General features: G+C 45.2%; 1 protein-coding gene across 3 annotated transcripts in view; it reads left to right on the forward strand.

Annotated features, from left to right (window-relative positions):
- The window catches only part of homer2 (homer scaffold protein 2), a 127952-nt gene extending 104967 nt beyond the window's left edge, over positions 1-22985 (forward strand). For 2 of the 3 annotated variants that reach the window (XM_071400559.1, XM_071400557.1), the window contains exons 7-9: positions 720-830; positions 7270-7350; positions 20369-20743. In XM_071400559.1, coding sequence (XP_071256660.1) covers positions 720-830; positions 7270-7350; positions 20369-20557 — 381 coding nt within the window. In that variant the 3' untranslated portion in view covers positions 20558-20743. Of the gene's footprint in view, positions 1-719; positions 831-7269; positions 7351-20368 lie in introns of all 3 variants that reach the window. The other variant, XM_071400560.1, reaches the window with a different exon arrangement.
- Positions 22986-26638: the final 3653 nt, after the last annotated feature.

Raw genomic sequence — 26638 nt, forward strand, 5'->3', positions numbered from 1 at the left:
TGTAGACCTTTATTTCAAAACGCTGTGTTTTAATCAGTTATTTGGTGACGTGAATATATTTACTATAGTTTTATCTAAAGCGGATAACGTTTTGTAATGTTTTACTCATTTGTATGAAATTCACTGAGGTGGATGAGGAGCCTCCACTGATATACATATCCATCCACAAAAGGATTCTGGTGTTCCCTGCTGACATCAGGGAAGGTTCTAAGAGTTCCTAACAAGAGTCTCTCCTCCTCTCTCTCCTCCTGCTCCTCTCTCCTCCTCCTCTATAACTCCTCCTGCTCTATATCTGCTCCTCCTCTCTCTCCTCCTCCTGCTCTATAAACTCCTCCTGCTCTATATATCCTCCTCTATAACTCATCCTGCTCTATAATCTCCTCCTGCTCTATATCTCCTCCTGCTGTATAATCTCCTCCTGCTCTATAATCTCCTCCTCCTCCTCTAATCTCCTCCTGCTCTATAACTCCTCCTGCTCTATATCTCCTCCTCCTCCTCCTCCTCTATAATCTCATCCTGCTCTATATCTCCTCCTCCTCCTCTATAATCTCCTCCTCCTCCTCTATAACTCCTCCTGCTCTATAATCTCCTCCTCCTCTATAACTCCTCCTGCTCTATAATCTCCTCCTCCTCTATAACTCCTCCTGCTCTATAATCTCCTCCTCCTCCTCTATAATCTCCTCCTGCTCTATAATCTCCTCCTGCTCTTTCTCCTGTAGATAACAGAGTTGGAGTCTCAGTGTGAAAAGGCCAACGTGGAGAAGGAGAGGAACTCTAAGCTGACTGTACGAGTTCAGGAGCTGGAGACGGAGCTGCAGGACAAGGAACAGGTGGACACACACACACACACACAACTCCTACACACACACACACGGTCTCATATGACTACCCTGTAGTTTTGCTGATAGACTATATGCAAATTTAACCCCATTATCCCTAAGGGACATGTTATCTCTATTATCACTCTCTCTCTCCCACTCTACCTGTCTCGTTCCCCGTCTACCTGTCTCGTTCCCCGTCTACCTGTCTCGTTCCCCGTCTACCTGTCTCGTTCCCCGTCTACCTGTCTCGTTCCCCGTCTACCTGTCTCGTTCCCCGTCTACCTGTCTCGTTCCCCGTCTACCTGTCTCGTTCCCCGTCTACCTGTCTCTCCCCCTCTACCTGTCTCTCCCCCTCTACCTCTCTCTCCCCCTCTACCTCTCTCTCCCCCTCTACCTGTCTCTCCCCCTCTACCTGTCTCTCCCCCTCTACCTGTCTCTCCCCCTCTACCTGTCTCTCCCCCTCTACATGTCTCGTTCCCTCTCTCCCCCTCTACCTGTCTCTTTCCCACTCTACCTCTCTCCCCCTCTACCTGTCTCTCAATCTCCACCCCTCCTCTCTACCTTTCTCTGTCCCTAAGGAGGGGATTATAGTCCAATAGAAGGTGGATATTGTTGTGGGACCTTTGATGTCAGAACAATTATCTGTGGAAGTATTAGTCTCTCTCTCTTCCTCTGCTCTCTCTCTCCCCCATCTCTCTCTCTCTCTCTTCCTCTGCTCTCTCTCTCCCCTCTCTCTCCCCCGTCTCTCTCTCTCTCTCTCTTCCTCTGCTCTCTCTCTCTCTCTCTTCCTCTGCTCTCTCTCTCCCCTCTCTCTTCCTCTGCTCTCTCTCTCTCTCTCTCTCTCTTCCTCTGCTCTCTCTCTCTCTCTCTCTCTCTCTCTCTCTCTCTCTCTCTCTCTCTCTCTCTCTCTCTCTCTCTCTCTCTCTCTCTCTCTCTCTCTCTCTCTTCCTCTGCTCTCTCTCTCTCTCTCTCTCAGCTCTCAATTCAATTTCAGTTCAAAGGAATTTATTGGCATGAGAAACATTTACGTTTATATTTCCACAGCATGTGAAATAAACCCTCTCTCTCTCCTCTCTGTGTGTAATGTTACATCAATACCTATTATCTATCAGTTTATTGCTGACTTCAGTGTTTTTATAGGTCTTATAACTTCTCGTTCAAGAACACGCAGAGAAAAGGGGAAAAATCTGTATTATTCATAGTATTTCCTGCGTATAGAAAATGTCTCTGGTAACGTCAGCTCTGACTCTATACCCGGTCATGTTATTTCAGACCACATTAATAATGTTCCTGCCTCTGTTCTCTGCTCCCGTAGTCATTCTAAATGATACCAGGAGCCCCAGGCACTGGGTCTGCCAGTAACATCGTCCTCATGTCACTTCTGCCCAGCTGCCAAGCAACTGCGGCCCCAAGATGGCTGGTTTCTACGCACCCTGACATTTATTCCAGTTCGTCCCAATGAGGCTTTGAGCCGGCATGGCCGTGGTGATCAGGACTTCCGTTCATTCATGGATCAATACTGATTCTGCCTGCAGACACATTTCATTAGCTGGAACCATGTTTCCATCCACAGTAAAGTCCTACTGTATAAAAAGCGGTGATGGAAATAGGACATTTCAGTACGATTCTATAGATGCAGACAAATCATTTGTTAATTGGATCTTTTTTGTGTCTCTAAACTGAATGGTGGTGGAAACGCCTTTATGCCCACGTATTTATATAATAACCATCATTTTGACGTAAACTTGGGAGTCTCACGCCATGATATGGTGTGTGGTCCTCCCACTACGACCCGGGAAACGGCACAGTTTATTGGGCTACAGATTAAATGACTTCACAGTTTATTAGACTACAGATTAAATGACCTCGCAGTTTATTAGGCTACAGATTAAATGACTTCACAGTTTATTGGGCTACAGATTAAATGACTTCACAGTTTATTAGGCTACAGATTAAATGACTGACAGTTTGATGAATTTCACGGTTTATTAGACTACAGATGAAATTACTTCCCAGTTTATTAGGCTACAGATTAAATGGCTTCACAGTTTATTAGGCTACAGATTAAATGGCTTCACAGCTTATTAGGCTACAGATTAAATGACTTCACAGTTTATTAGGCTACAGATTAAATGACTTCACAGTTTATTAGGCTACAGATTAAATGACTTCACAGTTTATTAGGCTACAGATTAAATGGCTTCACAGTTTATTAGGCTACAGATTAAATGACTTCACAGTTGATTGGGCTACAGATTAAATGACTTCACAGTTTATTAGGCTACAGATTAAATGACCTCGCAGTTTATTAGACTACAGATTAAATGACTTCACAGTTTATTAGGCTACAGATTAAATGACTGACAGTTTGATGAATTTCACGGTTTATTAGACTACATATTAAATTACTTCAGTTTATTAGACTACAGATTAAATTACTTCACAGTTTATTAGGCTACAGATTAAATTACTTCACAGTTTATTAGGCTACAGATTAAATTACTTCACAGTTTATTGGGCTACAGATTAAATGACTTCACAGTTTATTGGGCTACAGATTAAATTACTTCACGGTTTATTAGGCTACAGATGAAATGACTTCACGGTTTATTGGGCTACAGATTAAATGACTTCACAGTTTATTAGGCTACAGATTAAATGACCTCACAGTTTATTAGACTACAGATTAAATGACTTCACAGTTTATTAGGCTACAGATTAAATGACTGACAGTTTGATGAATTTCACGGTTTATTAGATTACATATTAAATTACTTCAGTTTATTAGACTACAGATTAAATTACTTCACAGTTTATTAGGCTACAGATTAAAGTACTTCACGGTTTATTAGGCTACAGATTAAATTACTTCACAGTTTATTGGGCTACAGATTAAATTACTTCACGGTTTATTAGGCTACAGATTAAATGACTTCACAGTTTATTAGGCTACAGATTAAATGACTTCCCAGTTTATTAGGCTACAGATTAAATAACTTCCCAGTTTATTAGGCTACAGATTAAATAACTTTACAGATTAAATGACTTGCAGCATGATGTATTTCACAGGGTGGTGAAAGTGAACAGTGATGGTTGGTGGTCCTTTCTGATAAATATTGATGGTCTGATTCTGGTGAGATGCTTGATTGCAGTTTCACAAATAAATAATATTCTCTCTTCTCCATAATAATGTCATCGTATAGACTAGCCTACCCTCCCTGTATCTGCCAGCTATTGGCTAGAGCAGACGTGCCAAGACCCAGAGGAGCACATGAGCTATTTAACGCAACAGTTTTTGTTACAAAACTATCGGTAGAATTGAGAATGCGATGGAAACACGTTCAACTTTTGGATTTTTATTCTGTACATGAAAACGTTTTGTGTGCACTACGTCATCACACACTGATTTGTATCAGCAACAAGTCAGTTTGGTGGAAACACCACTGGTGGGAAAAGGTGCATATTTTCATTATTAATATTCTCATGAAAATATGTCACCGATTGGTTGGAAACCGCTCTTTCTACTCCCCCCTTCCCCGGACCTGTCTGGTTTGTCTCTCTTGGTCTCTCCCTCTCTCACCCTGTTGTTCTCTGTCTCTTTCTACTGCCCTTCCTCCCCTCCCCCGGACCTGTCTGGTTTCTCTCTCTTGGTCTCTCCCTCTCTCACCTTCTTGTTCTCTCTTTCTACTGCCCCTCCTCCCCTCCCCCGGACCTGTCTGGTTTCTCTCTCCCTCTTGTTCTCTCTTTCTACTCCCCCCCTCCCTGCCCCAGATCCCGCCAACTTTCTAATCTCCCACTCTAGAGCTGATGGTCTGTCTGGTTTCTCTCTCTTGGTCTCTCGCCCTCTCGCACTGTCTCTCTCTCTCTGTCTGTCACTCTCTCTCTCTCTCTCTGTCTGTCTCTCTCGGCAGGGTTGTCAGCGTGTTTCCCTTTCATGCTCTTGACAGGGGGTTTATTCAGCCGTGTGTGTGTGTGTGACTATTAGAAACCTATTGGTTTGGGCAGTAAATCACCCTGACAAAGATTTTAAAGCTGAGACCAGTTTGATTTACACCTTGGATTTATTTCCTTCTGTTGATCCTGTTTTGATCATCATTTCATGAACCCTGATTTGAACTCAGAGGTACAGAGAGAAGGAGACAGAACCTGTCTGATACACACACACACACACACACAGCCCTGGTGATTTTGCTGTAAGTGGGTCCTTTCCTCTGTGTCCTGCTGGGTCAGATGAACAGTCTGACAGATCAGACTCCTGCTAAGTGGTCTCCTTCCTCTCTCTCTCTGAATGGAGAGATGATTATGCTAACCAGGAGTGGCTGTGATGATGTCTCTAGGGTGGTGTAGTCCTGTAAAGACAGGAGATGAGATCATGATTACTCTGAGAAGCAGCATGATAGTCTGTAATCGTCACAGCTAGTTTAGAAGCATCATGACAGTGTCTGTAATCGTCACAGGTAGTTTAAAAGCATCATGATGCCTCCCGAGTGGCGCAGTGGTCTAAGGCCACTAGAGATCCTGGTTCGAGTCCAGACGCGACCGAGAGGCCCGTGGGGCGGCGCACAATTGGCCCAGCGTCGTCCGGGTTAGGGGAGGGTTTGGCCGGCAGGGATGTCCTTGTCTCATCACACACTAGCGACTCCTGTGGCGGGCCGGGCACAGTGCACGCTGACGCCAGGTGTACAGTGTTTCCTCCGACACATTGGTGCGGCTGGCTTCCGGGTTGGATGCGCGCTGTGTCAAGAAGCAGGTTAGGTTGTGTTTCGGAGGACGCATGGCTTCGACCTTCGCCTCTCCAGAGTCCATAGGAGAGTTGCAGCGATGAGACAAGCCTGTAACTACTACCAATTGGATACCACAAAATTGGGGAGAAAAAAGGGGTGAAAATAAAATAAAAAATTAAAGAAATGGAAGCATCATGACGGTGTCTGTAATCGTCACGGCTAGTTTACAAACATCCATATCATGTTAGAGGGATATGGAGAGTAAGAGAATATACGTAATTTTGAGAGCAAGAGAGGGATGGGGTGAGAGAGGCCAAGAGAGGGATGGGGTGAGAGAGGCCAAGAGAGGGATGGGGTGAGAGAGGGATGGGGTGAGAGAGTAACAGGAAGAGAGTGAGGGGTTCATAACACTGTGGTTCATCTGTAGCTTCAGTCACAGTGGACAAGGAGAAGAATGACTCACCACAGCAACCTGCACACATCTGCTGTCTTCTTCTTCTCTCTCGCTCTCCTTGTCCTCCCTCGCTTCTCTCTCCTTCTCCCCCCCCCATCTCATTCTCCCCCTTCCTCTCACCTTCCCACCCCTCACTTCTCCTCTCCTGCAGCACCTGACAATAAAATAAAAAAATTCAAACGTGACCATGAATTATTGAACTTCCGTGGCGTGGCGTTGCCTTGCCATCCGTGACCTTGGGGCCACTTCAAACAAAGTGAACAATTAGCACTTAAGCTAACGGGACACATCACATTTTGATGTGGTCATTCTCGGGGTTGGGGAGGTGGAAGCAGGGGGTTGGGGGGCAGAGGGGTTGAGGGTCAAAGGCAGGGGAGTGGCAGGGTTGGGTGGCGGAGACAGGGGGGTGGAGGGCTGAGATGGGGTTGGGGGGCTGAGGCAGGGGGTGGAGAAGTTGGGGGTACAGTAGGTCTGATGAGGACTGAGGTACAGGAGGTCTGATGAGGACTGAGGTACAGGAGGACTGATGAGGACTGAGGTACAGTAGGTCTGATGAGGACTGAGGTACAGTAGGTCTGATGAGGACTGAGGTACAGGAGGACTGATGAGGACTGAGGTACAGGAGGTCTGATGAGGATATTAATATGTGTGTTCCTTCCAGGAACTGGAGAACCTGAGGTACAGGAGGTCTGATGAGGACTGAGGTACAGGAGGTCTGATGAGGACTGAGGTACAGGAGGTCTGATGAGGACTGAGGTACAGGAGGTCTGATGAGGACTGAGGTACAGGAGGTCTGATGAGGTCTGAGGTACAGGAGGTCTGATGAGGACTGAGGTACAGGAGGACTGATGAGGTCTGAGGTACAGGAGGTCTGATGAGGTCTGAGGTACAGGAGGACTGATGAGGACTGAGGTACAGGAGGTCTGATGAGGACTGAGGTACAGGAGGTACAGGAGGACTGATGAGGACTGAGGTACAGGAGGACTGATGAGGACTGAGGTACAGGAGGTCTGATGAGGACTGAGGTACAGGAGGTCTGATGAGGTCTGAGGTACAGGAGGTACAGGAGGACTGATGAGGACTGAGGTACAGGAGGACTGATGAGGTCTGAGGTACAGGAGGTCCGATGAGGTCTGAGGTACAGGAGGTACAGGAGGACTGATGAGGACTGAGGTACAGGAGGACTGATGAGGACTGAGGTACAGGAGGACTGATGAGGACTGAGGTACAGGAGGTCTGATGAGGATATTAATATGTGTGTTCCTTCCAGGAACTGGAGAACCTGAGGAAGCAAGCAGAGATCATCCCTCAACTGATGGCAGAGTGTGAGAGCATCACAGAGAAACTACAGGTACTGAAGCCTAACCCAATACGCTGGAACTGTGAGTGACACACTCTCTCTCTCTCTCTCTGGGTGAAGCAGCAGATCTAGATTGTTCCATTACAATATGATCACACGTGCACACACACACACACACACACACACACACACACACACACACACACACACACACACACACACACACACACCTCTTGTTTGTTCTCAGTGTTCATTGAGTCTCTAACAAGTTATTGTTACTGAGTTTATTCGGAATATTCCACATGGTTCTGTATTAATAACAGGTCCGTTATATTCCACGTGGTTCTGTATTAATAACAGGTCCATTATATTCCACGTGGTTCTGTATTAATAACAGGTCCGTTATATTCCACGTGGTTCTGTATTAATAACAGGTCCGTTATATTCCACGTGGTTCTGTATTAATAACAGGTCCGTTATATTCCACGTGGTTCTGTATTAATAACAGGTCCGTTATATTCCACGTGGTTCTGTATTAATAACAGGTCCGTTATATTCCACGTGGTTCTGTATTAATAACAGGTCCGTTATATTCCACGTGGTTCTGTATTAATAACAGGTCCGTTATATTCCACGTGGTTCTGTATTAATAACAGGTCCGTTATATTCCACGTGGTTCTGTATTAATAACAGGTCCATTATATTCCACGTGGTTCTGTATTAATATCAGGTCCATTATATTCCACGTGGTTCTGTCTTAATAACAGGTCCGTTATATTCCACGTGGTTCTGTATTAATAACAGGTCCGTTATATTCCACGTGGTTCTGTATTAATAACAGGTCCGTTATATTCCACGTGGTCCTGTATTAATAACAGGTCTGTTATATTCCACGTGGTTCTGTATTAATAACAGGTCCGTTATATTCCACGTGGTTCTGTATTAATAACAGGTCTGTTATATTCCACGTGGTTCTGTATTAATAACAGGTCCGTTATATTCCACGTGGTTCTGTATTAATAACAGGTCCGTTATATTCCATGTGGTTCTGTTTTAATAACTGGTCCGTTATATTCCACGTGGTTCTGTATTAATAACAGGTCCGTTATATTCCACGTGGTTCTGTATTAATAACAGGTCCGTTATATTCCACGTGGTTCTGTATTAATAACAGGTCCGTTATATTCCACGTGGTTCTGTATTAATAACAGGTCCGTTATATTCCACGTGGTTCTGTATTAATAACAGGTCCGTTATATTCCACGTGGTTCTGTATTAATAACAGGTCCGTTATATTCCACGTGGTTCTGTATTAATAACAGGTCCGTTATATTCCACGTGGTTCTGTATTAATAACAGGTCTGTTATATTCCACGTGGTCCTGTATTAATAACAGGTCTGTTATATTCCACGTGGTTCTGTATTAATAACAGGTCCGTTATATTCCACGTGGTTCTGTATTAATAACAGGTCTGTTATATTCCACGTGGTTCTGTATTAATAACAGGTCCGTTATATTCCACGTGGTTCTGTATTAATAACAGGTCCGTTATATTCCATGTGGTTCTGTTTTAATAACTGGTCCGTTATATTCCACGTGGTTCTGTATTAATAACAGGTATGTTATATTCCACATGGTTCTGTATTAATAACAGGTCCGTTATATTCCACGTGGTTCTGTATTAATAACAGGTCCGTTATATTCCACGTGGTTCTGAATTAATTACAGGTCCGTTATATTCCACGTGGTTCTGTATTAATAACAGGTCCGTTATATTCCACGTGGTTCTGTATTAATAACAGGTCCGTTATATTCCACATGGTTCTGTATTAATAACAGGTCCGTTATATTCCACATGGTTCTGTATTAATAACAGGTCCGTTATATTCCACATGGTTCTGTATTAATAACAGGTCCGTTATATTCCACATGGTTCTGTATTAATAACAGGTCCGTTATATTCCACATGGTCCTGTATTAATAACAGGTCCGTTATATTCCACATGGTTCTGTATTAATAACAGGTCCGTTATATTCCACATGGTCCTGTATTAATAACAGGTCCGTTATATTCCACATGGTTCTGTATTAATAACAGGTCCGTTATATTCCACATGGTTCTGTATTAATAACAGGTCCGTTATATTCCACATGGTCCTGTATTAATAACAGGTCCGTTATATTCCACATGGTCCTGTATTAATAACAGGTCCATTATATTCCACATGGTTCTGTATTAATAACAGTTCCATTATATTCCACACGGTCCTGTATTAATAACAGGTCCATTATATTCCACATTGTTCTGTATTAATAACAGGTCCGTTATATTCCACATGGTCCTGTATTAATAACAGGTCCAGTAGTGTTCTATTTAGAACTATGATGAGGATACTGTATATCGTGTTAAATGGTTGCTATGATCCACACTGTTATTAAAAGGTATTCTCTCCTAAAGAATAGACTAGAGTGGAGAGTTACATTCTCAACAATGGAAACTATTTGATCACAGTTCTATTTGATCACAGTTCTGTTGGATCGCAGTTCCGTTGGATCGCAGTTCCGTTGGATCACAGTTCCGTTGGATCACAGTTCCGTTGGATCACAGTTCCATTGGATCACAGTTCTATTGAATCACAGTTCCGTTGGATCACAGTTCCGTTGGATCACAGTTCCATTGGATCACAGTTCTATTGAATCACAGTTCCATTGGATCACAGTTCCATTGAATCACAGTTCCGTTGGATCACAGTTCCATTGGATCACAGTTCTATTGAATCACAGTTCCATTGGATCACAGTTCCATTGAATCACAGTTCTATTTGAATCACAGTTCTATTGAATCACACTTCCATTGGATCACAGTTCTATTTGAATCACAGTTCTATTTGATCACAGTATTGTAATTACAGATCTCTCCTCTTGAACATGAAGAGCATTCTTCTCATAAAGACATGGGTTGCATCCCAAATGGCAACCTATTCCCTTTATAGTGCACTACTTTAGTCCAGACCCCTATGGGCCCCTATGGGCCCTGGTCAAAAGGAGTGCACTATAAAGGATGCCTTTGGGACGCAGACAGAATCATTGTTAATCAAATGTAATATAATGTATCAGCTTGGCAGAAACAGCTGAAGATGTCAGTGTGCTGTTGACAGATATTGGTTATGGCTGGGTGGGAGAGATCCTACAGCATGTTGACAGATATTGGTCATGGCTGGGTGGGAGAGATCCTACAGCATGTTGACAGATATTGGTCATGGCTGGGTGGGAGAGATCCTACTGCATGTTGACAGATATTGGTCATGGCTGGGTGGGAGAGATCCAACAGCATGTTGACAGATATTGGTCATGGCTGGGTGGGAGAGATCCAACAGCATGTTGACAGATATTGGTTATGGCTGGGTGGGAGAGATCCAACAGCATGTTGACAGATATTGGTCATGGCTGGGTGGGGGAGATCCAACAGCATGTTGACAGATATTGGTCATGACTGGCTGGGGGAGATCCAACAGCATGTTGACAGATATTGGTCATGGCTGGCTGGGGGAGATCCAACAGCATGTTGACAGATATTGGTCATGGCTGGCTGGGGGAGATCCAACAGCATGTTGACAGATATTGGTCATGGCTGGCTGGGGGAGATCCAACAGCATATTGACAGATATTGGTCATGGCTGGCTGGGGGAGATCCAACAGCATATTGACAGATATTGGTCATGGCTGGCTGGGGGAGATCCAACAGCATGTTGACAGATATTGGTCATGGCTGGCTGGGGGAGATCCTACAGAATGTTGTTGGCTGGCTGGACGTGCACAGACACACACACATTGCTCTCAGATCCTACAGTATCTAGATGACTGACTGACTGACTGGTGTGAGAAACCCTGAGTCTAGATTGATTCACACACCACATCTTCATTCTCCCTTTCTACCCGGCAACAGGGACCACCTGGTATACCCACCCCTAAAGTGATATACTAACCCATACTGCTATTAAACCCAGCCATACATCTAGTCTAACCCGTTATCAAAACCAGTCTGTGTTTAAACCTACCCTAGATCAGACCATCTGTTTCTCTGTGACCAGTGTCAAAGCCTACCGTACATCACACTCATAACCTGACAACCACAAAGGATCTGACATAAACCAGACTGGATCTATGGTATGGGAGCTGGTCTCAAGTAGAGACCGTTCTGGAAACCAGGGTCACACATTCAGTCTCTGGAAATCCGTCAGTTTCAGAGATAAAACTCACTTGTATTTATTTCTAAGCCCAACTCAGTGGCCTTTGTGGTTTTAGTGTCCGTCCTGAGATTGGAAGGTTAGGAGTTCCGGCCGAGTCGTACCAAAGATTGTAAAAATGGGACCAGATGCGTCTCTGCTTGGCACTCGGCATTAAGAAAATAGATTGAAGGTAAAGCCCTGAGATAGACTAGCGTTCTGTCTAGGGGGTGTACTGGTACATCAAGCTGCATCATGCTACAGAAACAGGAGATAGACTAGCGTTCTGTCTAGGGGGTGTACTGGTACATCAAGCTGACTCACACTACAGACACAGGAGATAGACTAGCGTTCTGTCCAGGGGGTGTACTGATACATCAAGCTGCGTCATGCTACAGAAACAGGAGATAGACTAGCGTTCTGTCTAGGGGGTGTACTGGTACATCAAGCTGCGTCATGCTACAGAAACAGGAGATGGGCTCCTGCCCTATGAGCCTTTCTGGCTACTTCCTTACTTCAGAAATAAAACACCACCTGTACGTTTAACCATTTATTAGAAAAGATTACAATGCATGTCTAAGAGTTAGGGCTCTGATCCTTCAGGGTAGCTCACTGCCAGAACCAAGCGTTAGGAGTTAGGACTCTGCTCCTTCAGGGTAGCGCACTGCCAGAACCAAGCGTTAGGACTCTGCTCTTTCAGGGTAGCTCACTGCCAGAACCAAGCGTCAGGACTCTACTCCTTCAGGGTAGCGCACTGCCAGAACCAAGCGTTAGGAGTTAGGACTCTGCTCCTTCAGGGTAGCGCACTGCCAGAACCAAGCGTTAGGAGTTAGGACTCTGCTCCTTCAGGGTAGCTCACTGCCAGAACCAAGCGTTAGGCTTTAGGACTCTGCTCCTTCAGGGTAGCTCAGTGCCAGAACCAAGCGTTAGGCGTTAGGACTCTGCTCCTTCAGGGTAGCTCAGTGCCAGAACCAAGCGTTAGGACTCTGCTCCTTCAGGGTAGCTCACTGCCAGAACCAAGCGTTAGGACTCTGCTCCTTCAGGGTAGCTCACTGCCAGAACCAAGCGTTAGGACTCTACTCCTTCAGGGTAGCTCACTGCCAGAACCAAGCGTTAGGACTCTGCTCCTTCAGGGTAGCTCAGTGCCAGAACCAAGCGTTAGGACTCTGCTCCTTCAGGGTAGCTCACTGCCAGAACCAAGCGTTAGGACTCTACTCCTTCAGGGTAGCTCACTGCCAGAACCAAGAGATAGGACTCTGCTCCTTCAGGGTAGCTCACTGCCAGAACCAAGCGTTAGGCGTTAGGACTCTGCTCCTTCAGGGTAGCTCACTGCCAGAACCAAGCGTTAGGACTCTGATCCTTCAGGACAGCTCACTGCCAGAACCAGGCGTTAGGACTCTACTCCTTCAGGGTAGCTCACTGCCAGAACCAAGCGTTAGGCGTTAGGACTCTGCTCCTTCAGGGTAGCTCAATGCCAGAACCAAGAGTTAGGCGTTAGGACTCTGCTCCTTCAGGGTAGCTCACTGCCAGAACCAAGCGTTAGGCGTTAGGACTCTGATCCTTCAGGGTAGCTCACTGCCAGAACCAAGCGTTAGGCGTTAGGACTCTGCTCCTTCAGGGTAGCTCACTGCCAGAACCAAGAGTTAGGCGTTAGGACTCTGATCCTTCAGGGTAGCTCACTGCCAGAACCAAGCGTTAGGCGTTAGGACTCTGCTCCTTCAGGGTAGCTCACTGCCAGAACCAAGCGTTAGGCGTTAGGACTCTACTCCTTCAGGGTAGCTCACTGCCAGAACCAAGCGTTAGGCGTTAGGACTCTACTCCTTCAGGGTAGCTCACTGCCAGAACCAAGCGTTAGGCGTTAGGACTCTACTCCTTCAGGGTAGCTCACTGCCAGAACCAAGTGTTAGGACTCTGATCCTTCAGGGTAGCTCACTGCCAGAACCAAGTGTTAGGACTCTGATCCTTCAGGGTAGCTCACTGCCAGAACCAAGTGTCATATGAAGATGATAATATAACTACAGGCAGTGAGGACGATATGCTCTATCAAATCCCCCAAGCCAGGCGATTAACTATGTGAAGTCAGAATGCGTTGTTTAAGACTCTCAATAGACCAGGTCATTCTACCACACAGGACTGACTACTAGCCAATGTGTGAATACTGTGTAAGCTAATGCAGCCGTATGGCTATTATACTCTTGGTACATGGGAAATATACTAGTATGAACCGGCCTGCCATAGTGATACCCTGCCGGGTGGATCATGAGGATATTCTACCTATGAACACAGTCAATCATCTGTCAATATACTGTAGCTGCACCGCCGTGTGGCCTTGCTGAGCAAGATGAGCTGTCATCTTGGTACATGAGAATATTTGACCTATGAGCCCAGCCAGCCACCTGCAAAGTAAATGCAGCGTCGGTGTTATATATTGTATCAGATGTGATGCAAAACAGAAGCAGCATAGCTACTGGAACGTTAGGCTGACACAATCATGATCGTATTAGCAATGCTGACGGAAGTAACGTAGGCTCCGCACTCAGAATTCCAATACTGATGGAACTAATGTAGGCTCCGCACTCAGAATTCCAATACTGATGGAACTAATGTAGGCTCCACACTCAGAATTCCAATACTGATGGAACTAATGTAGGCTCCGCACTCAGAATTCCAATACTGATGGAACTAATGTAGGCTCCGCACTCAGAATTCCAATACTGATGGAACTAATGTAGGCTCCACACTCAGAATTCCAATACTGACGGAACTAATGTAGGATCCACACTCAGAATTCCAATACTGACGGAACTAATGTAGGATCCACACTCAGAATTCCAATACTGACGGAACTAATGTAGGCTCCACACTCAGAATTCCAATACTGACGGAACTAATGTAGGCTCCACACTCAGAATTCCAATACTGACGGAACTAATGTAGGCTCCACACTCAGAATTCCAATACTGACGGAACTAATGTAGGCTCCACACTCAGAATTCCAATACTGACGGAACTAATGTAGGCTCCACACTCAGAATTCCAATACTGATGGAACTAATGTAGGCTCCACACTCAGAATTCCAATACTGATGGAACTAATGTAGGCTCCACACTCAGAATTCCAATACTGACGGAACTAATGTAGGCTCCACACTCAGAATTCCAATACTGATGGAACTAATGTAGCTCCACACACAAGCAGTAGAGGATTATGGCTCATAATCCGTGACCGGTTTGAGAATCCGTGCCGATGCAGGAGTGGGCGGCCCATAACTCAGACCTGGCCCTCAAGCGCTGACGAAGGAACCAGAGCCGTGACGAGTTCCAGGATCTTGTCATTGGTTGCCAGCGTCCGTGTTGAACAGGGGTTAGCCCGTGCTCAGCATGCAGGTAGCGTAACAGGAAATGGAGGACCAGGCAGTGCTAGTTCTTGTTATGATGACTGATGTTCCATTGTTAATTCTTCATCGCTGAGTGCATACGTACTGTTTACATGTAAGTGTCCATAATACAATATCATTGTAGGTATCATGCTAGATTAAAGGCACTGAAGAACCCATGAAAGCCATCAAACAAACCGCCTCTAGCAAAGGTTCATGTAAACCCAACAACATTGCCTTAAGTGAACTCAAACTTGTGCTACTGAGAGAGGAGAGAGAGAGGTCTTAATATGCATGTTGGTCTCTGTGGTATGGTAGCTGGTCCCCAGTAGAGACAGATCTGTCAACCAGGTGAAAGAGTTATGGCACGTTCAGATAGTAGACCAGGGGTATTGAACTCTGACCCTATGAGGTCCAGACTACTTCTGGTTGTCTGTGGTACCTGATAATTCTTTGCTCCCGTCTAGTGTTCTAGGTCTAAATCAGTCCCTGATTAGAGGGGCAGAATGACAAGTTAAAGAGCAGTGGGACTGGCTTGGAGGGCCAGATTTAGAATATCGGAGTGCCAGATTTAGAATTTGATTTTAGTCATTTTAAAGTATATTGAGTTAGGATTGGGCCTCCCGAGTGGCACAACGGTCTAAGGCACTGCAGTGCTAGAGGCATCACTACAGACTCGGGTTCGATCCCAGGCTGTATCACAACCGGCTGTGATCGGGAGTCCCATAGGGCGGTGCACAACTGACCCAGTGTCGTCCGGGTTAGGGGAGGGTTTGGCCTGGGGGGATTTACTTGGCTCATCGCGCTCTAGCGACTCCTTGTGGCGGGCCGCACGCCTGCAGGCTGGCCTCAATCGTCAGGTGAACGGTGTTTCCTCCGACACATTGGTGCGGCTAGCTTCCGGGTTAAGTGGGCGGGTGTTAAGAAGCGTGGTTTGATGGGTCATGTTTCGGAGGATGCATGAGTCAACCTTCGCCTCCTGAGCCTATTGGGGAGTTGCAGCAATAAGACAAGATCGAAATTGGGGAGAAATAATTTTTAATTGGACCCCCCGCGGGCCTGGTTGACCCCCCGCGGGCCTGACTGACCCCCCGGTGTAGAGAGAACGTGATTAGCTGCTATGTAGACAGAGGAATCATTTCAGAAATATACAGGGCCTTCGGAAAGTACTCAGACCGCTTGACTTTTTCCACATTTTGTTATGTTACAACCTTATTCTAAAATGGATGAAATAAATAAAAATACCCAGCAATCCACACACAATACATCACAATACCCCATAATGACAAAGCGAAAACAGGTTTTTGGGGAATTTTTGAAAATGTATTAAAGAAACTTATGGGATCTGAATACTTTACATAAGTATTCAGACCCTTTGCTATGAGACTCGAAATTGAGCTCAGGTGCATCCCTGTTTCCAATGAACCTTCCAGAAGGACAACCATCATTACAGCACTTCACCAATCAGGCCTTTATGGTTGGGTGGCCAGACGGAAGCCACTCCTCAGTAAAAGGCACATGACAGCCCGCTTGGAGTTTGCCAAAAGGCACCTAAAGACTCAGACCTTGAGAAACAAGATTCTCTGGTCTGATGAAACCAAGATTGAACTCGTTGGCCTGAATGCCAAGCATCACATCTGGAGGAAACCTGGCACCATCCCTACGGTGAAGCATGGTGGTGGCAGCATCATGCTGTGGGGATGTTTTTCAGTGGCAGGGACTGGGAGACTAGTCAGGATCGAGGCAAAGATGAATGGGAGCAAAGTACAGAGAGATCCTTGATGAAAACCTGCTCTAGAGTGCTCAGGACCTCAGACTGGGGCGAAGGTTCACCTTCCAACAGGACAACGACCGTAAGCACACAGCCAAGACAACGCAGGAGTGGCTTCAGGACAAATCTCTGAATGTCCTTGAGTGCTCCAGCCAGAGCCCGGACTTGAACCCGATCGAACATCTCTGGAGAGACCTGAAAATAGCTGTGCAGCAACGCTCCCCATCCAACCTGACAGAGTTTGAGAAGATCTGCAGAGAAGAATGGGAGAAACTCCCCAAATACAGGTGTGCCAAGCTTGTAGCGTCATACCCAAGAAGACTCGATGCTGTAATCGCTACCAACGGTGCTTCAACAAAGTACTGAGTAAAGGGTCAGAATACTTAAGTAAATGTGATATTTTATAAATTAGCAAACATTTCTAAAAAGAACTTTTTTGCTTTGTCATGATGGGGTATTGTGTGTAGATTGATGATGGAAAAAAAATGTATTTAATAAATTTTAGAGTACGGCTGTAACATAACAAAATATTGGAAAAGTCAAGGGGTCTGAATACTTTCCGAAGGCACTGTACATAATATATCTAACCAGACTCTTTTCTGTTTAGACTGCTTCTGCAAACCTGAGTATAACAGGGTAAAGCTGTATAGATAATATATATTTGTGGTTCTGTTGTGAGCTCTATGTATCGGTAGTGACAAGGTAATACTACATGAGATGTGAAGCTCTATGTATCGGTAGTGACAAGGTAATACTACATGTTTCTGAATGAGATGTGAAGCTGTATGTATCGGTAGTGACAAGGGAATACTACATGTTTCTGAATGAGATGTGAAACTGTATGTATCGGTAGTGACAAGGGAATAGTGTATGTTTCTGAATGAGATGTGAAACTGTATGTATCGGTAGTGACAAGGTAATAGTACATGTTTCTGAATGAGATGTGAAACTGTATGTATCGGTAGTGACAAGGTAATAGTGTATGTTTCTGAATGAGATGTGAAGCTGTATGTATCGGTAGTGATGCTGTGTGGATAGTAGCTGTGTTGTGGTTCTGATGTGATCTATATGAGTAGTGAAGCTATATCAGTAATGATGTTTCATATATATATAGATATATATATATTATATCTCGGTAGCGACTCACCTCCCTCGGTCATCTGACAGCCTCACAGCGTATTTCCTCAGCCAAGCTGTCATCGGTGCGGTGCGACTAGACCGACTATGGAGGGGAATAAAACCAACAATGACATGCCTCAAATACTTCAGCTTCAGGTCCAACCCGGCTAGACAGAGGAGGGAGGGGAATAAAACCAACAATGACATGCCTCAAATACTTCAGCTTCAGGTCCAACCCGGCTAGACAGAGGAGGGAGGGGAATAAAACCAACAATGACATGCCTCAAATACTTCAGCTTCAGGTCCAACCCGGCTAGACAGAGGAGGGAGGGGAATAAAACCAACAATGACATGCCTCAAATACTTCAGCTTCAGGTCCAACCCGGCTAGACAGAGGAGGGAGGGGAATAAAACCAACAATGACATGCCTCAAATACTTCAGCTTCAGGTCCAACCCGGCTAGACAGAGGAGGGAGGGGAATAAAACCAACAATGACATGCCTCAAATACTTCAGCTTCAGGTCCAACCCGGCTAGACAGAGGAGGGAGGGGAATAAAACCAACAATGACATGCCTCAAATACTTCAGCTTCAGGTCCAACCCGGCTAGACAGAGGAGGGAGGGGAATAAAACCAACAATGACATGCCTCAAATACTTCAGCTTCAGGTCCAACCCGGCTAGATAGAGGAGGGAGGGGAATAAAACCAACAATGACATGCCTCAAATACTTCAGCTTCAGGGCCAACCCGGCTAGACAGAGGAGGGAGGGGAATAAAACCAACAATGTCATGCCTCCTCTTCCCTTTAGACACAATGGATCAGAGAACCCCCTCAGCAAGCCATTAGACATAGACTCAAATAGCACTGACATTCCTGTTCAAAGCAATATTCACTAGTGGTTGTCATGGCAGAATAGCTCAGAACACCACTCTCTTCTCTGTCAGACACATGCAGCAACAATGGTAACAACCATCGTGATGATCACATGTTAGCATCTCCACCATATTGGATGTATTGTATCACACTAAAGCTCCATGGTCTGAAGGGGTTATGTCCATTCTATTAACTCTAGCTCTATACCAGACAGTATCAGTAGTGTCTGGTCCAGTGGTCTCTCTATTTAAAGCAGGTTATATCCATTCTATTAACTCTAGCTCTATACCAGACAGTAGCAGTAGTGTCTGTTCCAGTGGTCTCTCTATTTAAATCAGGTTATATCCATTCTATTAACTCTAGCTCTATACCAGACAGTAGCAGTAGTGTCTGGTCTAGTGGTCTCTCTATTTAAAGCAGGTTATATCCATTATATTAACTCTAGCTCTATACCAGACAGTAGCAGTAGTGTCTGGTCCAGTGGTCTCTCTATTTAAAGCAGGTTATATTCATTCTATTAACTCTAGCTCTATACCAGACAGTATCAGTAGTGTCTGGTCTAGTGGTCTCTCTATTTAAAGCAGGTTATATCCATTCTATTAACTCTAGTTCTATACCAGACAGTATCAGTAGTGTCTGGTCTAGTGGTCTCTCTATTTAAAGCAGGTTATATCCATTATATTAACTCTAGCTCTATACCAGACAGTATCAGTAGTGTCTGGTCTAGTGGTCTCTCTATTTAAAGCAGGTTATATTCATTCTATTAACTCTAGCTCTATACCAGACAGTATCAGTAGTGTCTGGTCTAGTGGTCTCTCTATTTAAAGCAGGTCTCCCACACAGTGATCAGGTTTCAACAGTCAGCTGAGAAATGCCTCCAGGCACCAGTTTAGACCTCCCATTTTAGCCCTCTCGCTCTCCCTCCCTCCCCCTCTCGCTCTCTCCCTCCCCCTCTCGCTCTCTCCCTCCCCCTCCCGCTCTCCCTCTCGCTCTCCCTCCCTCCCCCTCTCGCTCTCTCCCTCCCCCTCCCGCTCTCCCTCCCTCTCCTTCTCTCTCTCTCACTCCCTCCCCACCTTGCTCGCTCCCTCCCCTTCTCGCTCACTCGCTCCCTCTCGCTCGTTCCCTTCTCGCTCGCTCCCTCCCTCTCGCTCGCTCCCTTCCTCTCTTGCTCGCTCCCTTCTCGCTCACTCCCCTTCTCGCTCGCTCCCTCTCGCTCGCTCGCTCCCTCCCCACATTGCTCCCTCCCCTTCTCGCTCCCTCCCCTTCTCGCTCCCTCCCCTTCTCGCTCGCTCGCTTCCTCCGCCGCTCCCTCCCTCCCTCCCCCGCTCACTCCCTTCCCCTCTCGCTCGCTTCCTCCGCCACTCCCTCCCTCCGCCTCTCTCTCGCTCCCTCCCCCGCTCGCTTCCTCCCCCGCTCCCTCCCCCTCTCCCTTACGTTCTCTCTCCCCCTGTTCTCTCCCCAATTTCTCTCCCTCTCCCCTTTCTCTCCTCCCCTTCTCCCCCTCCATATTCTCTCAAGCTAATAAACTTGCTAAATAGGCGACTAATATACGTTATTGTTTGTTATCTGTAGGCTGAGGTGAAAGTTATAGTTATTTATAACGTTGTGGCAGTATCTAACTTCATATCTCTTTAGACAGCTGGGGTGAATTTAAAACGTAATTATATCAGTAGTCTAACTCCATAATCTCTGTCTCTTTAGGCTGCTGAGGTGAAGAACAAGGACCTGGAGGATAGGATAGAGGGTCTTCAGGCCGACATCGAGGACAGCCAGTCCAAGCAGGGCAACATGAAGGGAGAGCTGAAGAAGTTCATGGACGTCCTGGATGGGAAGATTGATGAGCTGCACGAGTTCAGACAGGGCCTGTCTAAACTAGGGGTGGATAACTGAGGGAGGAAGGGACAGAGGAGAGGAGAGAGGGATGGAGGGATGACCGGTTAGAGATGGAGGGTTTATAAATACCTTCAGGACAGGACTCTGTGGTGCCACTCCCCCAAAGTGGAGACCACACTGAACCAATCAGCTGTAAACACACTACACAGTACAGTGAGGGAGGGATGGGGAAAAAGAGGGGAGGGGGGGGGGGGGATAGAGAGAGGCCAGGGCAGGCAGGGGATCACCTGATGGTTCCATCTGGTGTATCAGTCAGTCAGTGTTCTGGAACTAGAACCTAGAGTCTTCTCTCTGGTTACTGCTCTGTCTCTGTGGGGGGAGACAGGTTCCAGTTCTAGAACAGGTGACAGGTTCTATACTTCTGTCTGTTGTTTCTACAGGCGGAACTAAGAGGGAAGAAAGGGTTTAAAAAGGGCTACATGTATTTAAACTACAACAACTAATGCAGTACAGCAACAGTTAAGTAATAATCCCACTGGCCTCTTTATGACATGAGGGAAATATAGAAGATATATACTTTGTAAGACTTGTCTTTATATTGTTGCTTCATGTCGATCTCAGGTGTGTTTAAAGACAGTTTGTTACTTGTTAGTTAATATGCGCATACACGACAAATACATGACACGGCGGTGTCATCAAGTGCCTCAGGAGAACCGGCCAAACTAGACGGATGATGACCATGCATCACCATAGTGACACACTAATTAAATATTGCTATGAAAATTAAAAATGTTTAAACATTATTTAAGGAATCCTAGTAGTGTGACAACCACAACAACAACAGCAACCACGACAGGACAACGACGACCATGACAGGACAACCACAACGACCACGACAGGACAACAACGACCATGACAGGACAACCACAACGACCACGACAGGACAACAACGACCATGACAGGACAACCACAACGACCACGACAGGACAACAACGACCATGACAGGACAACCACAACGACCACGACAGGACAACAACGACCACGACAGGACAATAACATCAACAACACGACGACAACAACAGGACAATAACATCAAAAACACGACGATAGCATCAACAGGACAATAACCTCAACAGGACGACAACAACAACAGAACAATAACAACACTAGGACAACAACAACAGGACATCAACAACAACAGGACATCAACAACAACAGAACATCAACAACAACAGAACATCAACAACAACAGAACAACAACAACAACAGAACATCAACAACAACAACAGAACAAAATGAGAAAGAAGAGGAGAAAAATCTTGTTTGAAAAAGTAGTTCTGTTGATGATGTCATGAGACCGTGAAGCGAATGAACAGATGCTTGGTTCAATAACAGAAGTTCCAAGGATTTAAAGGGTTTCAGTAAACATTAGCCTTTTTCAATCTGCAGTCCAGTCTGCAGGACTGTAATGTAATGCGCATAAGAAATGAAGACGAGGCTCCTTTTTAGAAATGTGAATAGATGAAACCAGGACTTTGTAGTCCGAGGAGGCAGAGAAACCCCTAAGCTATGCTAGATAACCCATTTGTAACGAGTGCGATGTTTAATGAGGATTTTGCATGTATAATACTTCAGATTTCGTTCTGTCAGTTTTCTAGAACAAAAGTATGAAGTATGTCTTTAAAATCTGTTGTTCATATAGGATATGTGCTTCCTCCATTACTTTGGTCTGTTTTGTTAGTGTGGTCAGTGGGGATATTTTAGGGGGGGACTTGGTTGTTGCTGCTGTCTGGGTGAACTATAAACTAGGAACTATGGGAAAGAATACTTTATGAGAACGACACATGATCTGGGTCTTTAAATCAACCCTGTGAGATCTCTTTTGTTTTAGTTATTTTGCTGTTTTTCTTTGTATTTGTGCCTATCGTATTTAGTCTCTCTCTCTATGGAAATGACAACATTACCTTAACGTGTGGATGTTTCGCTACAGATATAATATATGTACCCATTTTCCTGGGCTAAACTTTTATATAATATAATATTTTGGGAGCGGGTATGGTGTAATGATATTATATAGTCCCTCCGTTTTAAAAAAAACAACAAAAAAACAGAAGTCTACCTTTTGTAGAACGCAGCCATGATGAACTGTATTTGAATATTGTACTACAGCCACCGATACACCAACAGAGACATCTTGTTGTGGGAGATCTGTGAGTAACACCATGATGCAAGTGGATATATTTCTATCACTGTTTTGAGAAATGTTTTCACAAGATGGGAGTGTGTCTAGGTACGGACTATATAGCTTTCCCTTGTTCCTCGTGTAACCACTACATCCTCTGTGTGTACAGACTTCCAATAGGCTGAACCTGATCAATATAGCACCTCCTCCTTCCTGTCAATCAAATGACTCCACTTCTGTGACTCCTGGTCAATATTGTACCATATAGAATTGACAGTTGTTAAAATATAGTTTAATTACAAATATGTGGTCTGTTTCTTCTGTCTCCATACATTTCAACAAGGCACTGGAAGCATATTGTTTACACACTGACTAATCATTCTGTGTCATCTGGTCATTGTGAAGCTAGCCTGATCCCAGATCTGTTTTGTGGTCAGTGTTTCTTCTGTCTCCATACATTTCAACAAGGTACTGAAGCATATTGTATACTTAATAATGCCCGATGAGGTGTGGGATACGACACAATGCGGAGTGCCTGGATACAGTCCTGAGGCGTGGTATATTGGTCATATATCACAAACCCCAGAGGTGCCTTATTGCTATTATTATTTATTTATTTAACCAGGTAGACCAGATCACCTTTATTTAACCAGGTAGACCAGATCACCTTTATTTAACCAGGTAGGCCAGATCACCTTTATTTAACCAGGTAGACCAGATCACCTTTATTTAACCAGGTAGGCCAGATCACCTTTATTTAACCAGGTAGACCAGATCACCTTTATTTAACCAGGTAGACCAGATCACCTTTATTTAACCAGGTAGGCCAGATCACCTTTATTTAACCAGGTAGGCCAGATCACCTTTATTTAACCAGGTAGACCAGATCACCTTTATTTAACCAGGTAGACCAGATCACCTTTATTTAACCAGGTAGACCAGATCACCTTTATTTAACCAGGTAGGCCAGATCACCTTTATTTAACCAGGTAGACCAGATCACCTTTATTTAACCAGGTAGGCCAAATCACCTTTATTTAACCAGGTAGGCCAGATCACCTTTATTTAACCAGGTAGGCCAGATCACCTTTATTTAACCAGGTAGACCAGATCACCTTTATTTAACCAGGTAGACCAGATCACCTTTATTTAACCAGGTAGACCAGATCACCTTTATTTAACCAGGTAGACCAGATCACCTTTATTTAACCAGGTAGGCCAAATCACCTTTATTTAACCAGGTAGGCCAAATCACCTTTATTTAACCAGGTAGACCAGATCACCTTTATTTAACCAGGTAGGCCATTTGAGAACAAGTTCTCATTCACAACTGCGACCTGGACAAGATAAAGCAAAGCAGTTTGACACAGACAACAACACAGAGTTACACATGGAATAAACAAACGTACAGTCAATAATACAATAGAAAAGTCTATATACAGTGTGTGCAAATGAAGTAAGATTAGGGAGGTAAGGCAATAAATAGGCCGTAGTGATTACAATTTAGCAATTAAACTCTGGAGTGGAGTGGAGTGGACTGGAGTGATAGATGTGCAAGTAGAGATACTGGGGTGCAAAGAAAAAATAACAATATGGGGATGAGGTAGTTGGATGGGATATTTACAGGTGCAATGATCTGTCAGCTGCTTAAAGTTAGTTATGGAGACATTAGTCTCCAGCTTTAGTGATTTTTGCAGTTTGTTCCAGTCATCGGCAGCAGAGAACTGGAAGGAAAGGCGGCCAAATGAGGAATTGGTTTTGGGGGTGACCAGTGAAATATACCTGCTGGAGCGTGGGCTACGGGTGGGTGCTGCTATGGTGAGCTGAGATAAGGCGGGGCTTTAACTAGCAAAGACATAGATGACCTGGAGCCAGTGGGTTTGGCGATGAATATGAAGCAAGGGCCAGCCAACGAGAGCATACAGGTCGCAGTGGTGGGTAGTATATGGGGCTTTGGTGACAAAATAACTGGCACTGTGATAGACTGCATCCAATTTGCTGAGTCGAGTGTTGGAGGCTATTTTGTAAATGACATCGCCGAAGTCAAGGATCGGTAGGATAGTCCAGTTTTACGAGGGTATGTTTGGCAGCATGAGTGAAGGATGCTTTGTTGCGAAATAGGAAGCCGATTCTAGATATAATTTTGGATTGGAGATGTTTAATATGAGTATGGAAGGAGAGTTTACAGTCTAGCCAGACACCTAGGTATTTGTAGCTGTCCACATATTCTAAGTCAGAACCGTCCAGAGTAGTGATACTGGACCGGCGGGCAGGTGCGGGCAGCGATCGGTTGAAGAGCATGCATTTAGTTTTACTTGCATTTAAGAGAAGTTGGAGGCCATGGAAGGAGAGTTGTATGGCATTGAAGCTCGTCTAGAGGTTAGTTAACACAGTGTCCAAAGCAGGGCCAGATGTATACAGAATGGTGTCATCTGCGTAGAGGTGGATCAAAGAATCACCAGCAGCAAGAGCGACATCATTGATATATACAGATGAAAGAGTCGGCCTGAGAATTGAACCCTGTGGCACCCCCATAGAGACTTCCAGAGGTCCGGACAACAGGCCCTCCGATTTGACACACTGAACTCTATCTGAGAAGTAGTTGGTGAACCAGGCGAGGCAGTCATTTGAGAAACCAAGGCTGTTGAGTCTGCCGATAAGAATGTGGTGATTGACAGAGTCGAAAGCCTTAGCCAGGTCGATGAATACGGCTGCACAGTACTGTCTCTTATCGATGGCAGTTATGATATCGTTTAGGACCTTGAACGTGGCTGAGGTGTACCCATGACCAGCTCGGAAACCAGATTGCATAGCGGAGAAGGTACGGTGGGACTCGAAATGGTCAGTGATCTGTTTGTTAACTTGGCTTTCGAAGACCTTAGAAAGGCAGGGTAGGATAGATATAGGTCTGTAACAGTTTGGGTCTAGAGTGTCTCCCCCTTTTGAAGAGGGGGATGACTGCGGCAGCTTTCCAATCTTTGGGATCTCCGACGATACGAAAGAGAGGTTCAACAGGCTATAAACTGGTTATCAATGTAAATAGAGCAGTAAAAATACATGTTTTGTCATACGCGTGGTATACGGTCTGATATACCACGGCTGTCAGCCAATCAGCATTCAGGGTTCGACCCACCCAGTTTATAAATACTAACTAATCGTTCTGTGTCATATGGTCATTGTGAAGCTAGCCTGATCCCAGATCTGTTTGTGTTGTGCTTAGCAAACGGATCAACTGTGAAATCTAACCAGCCAGAGTAGGTTTCTCCAACTCTGGTCTTACTGCTGGGATAGAACTACAGGCTGCCGACCTGGAAGCTCTCCAGGAAAATGGAAACCGACAACTCAGCTTCTCTCTAACACAGTATCTGTCTGTAACACAGCATCTGTCTGTAACACAGCTTGGTACCGCTGTACAGTATCTGTCTGTAACACAGCTTGGTACCGCTGTACAGTATCTGTCTGTAACACAGCTTGGTACCGCTGCACAGCATCTGTCTGTAACACAGCTTGGTACCGCTGCACAGCATCTGTCTGTAACACAGCTTGGTACCGCTGTACAGTATCTGTCTGTAACACAGCTTGGTACCACTGAACAGTATCTGTCTGTAACTCAGCTTCTCTCTAACACAGTATCTGTAACACAGCTTGGTACCGCTGCACAGTATCTGTAACACAGCTTGGTACCGCTGCACAGTATCTGTCTGTAACACAGCTTGGTACCGCTGTACAGTATCTGTCTGTAACACAGCTTGGTACCGCTGCACAGTATCTGTCTGTAACACAGCTTGGTACCGCTGCACAGCATCTGTCTGTAACACAGCTTGGTACCGCTGCACAGCATCTGTCTGTAACACAGCTTGGTACCGCTGTACAGTATCTGTCTGTAACACAGCTTGGTACCACTGAACAGTATCTGTCTGTAACACAGCTTGGTACCGCTGGTCAGTATCTGTCTG

This window comes from Salvelinus alpinus, chromosome 5, assembly GCF_045679555.1.
Source record: "Salvelinus alpinus chromosome 5, SLU_Salpinus.1, whole genome shotgun sequence".
Lineage (NCBI taxonomy): Eukaryota > Metazoa > Chordata > Actinopteri > Salmoniformes > Salmonidae > Salvelinus > Salvelinus alpinus.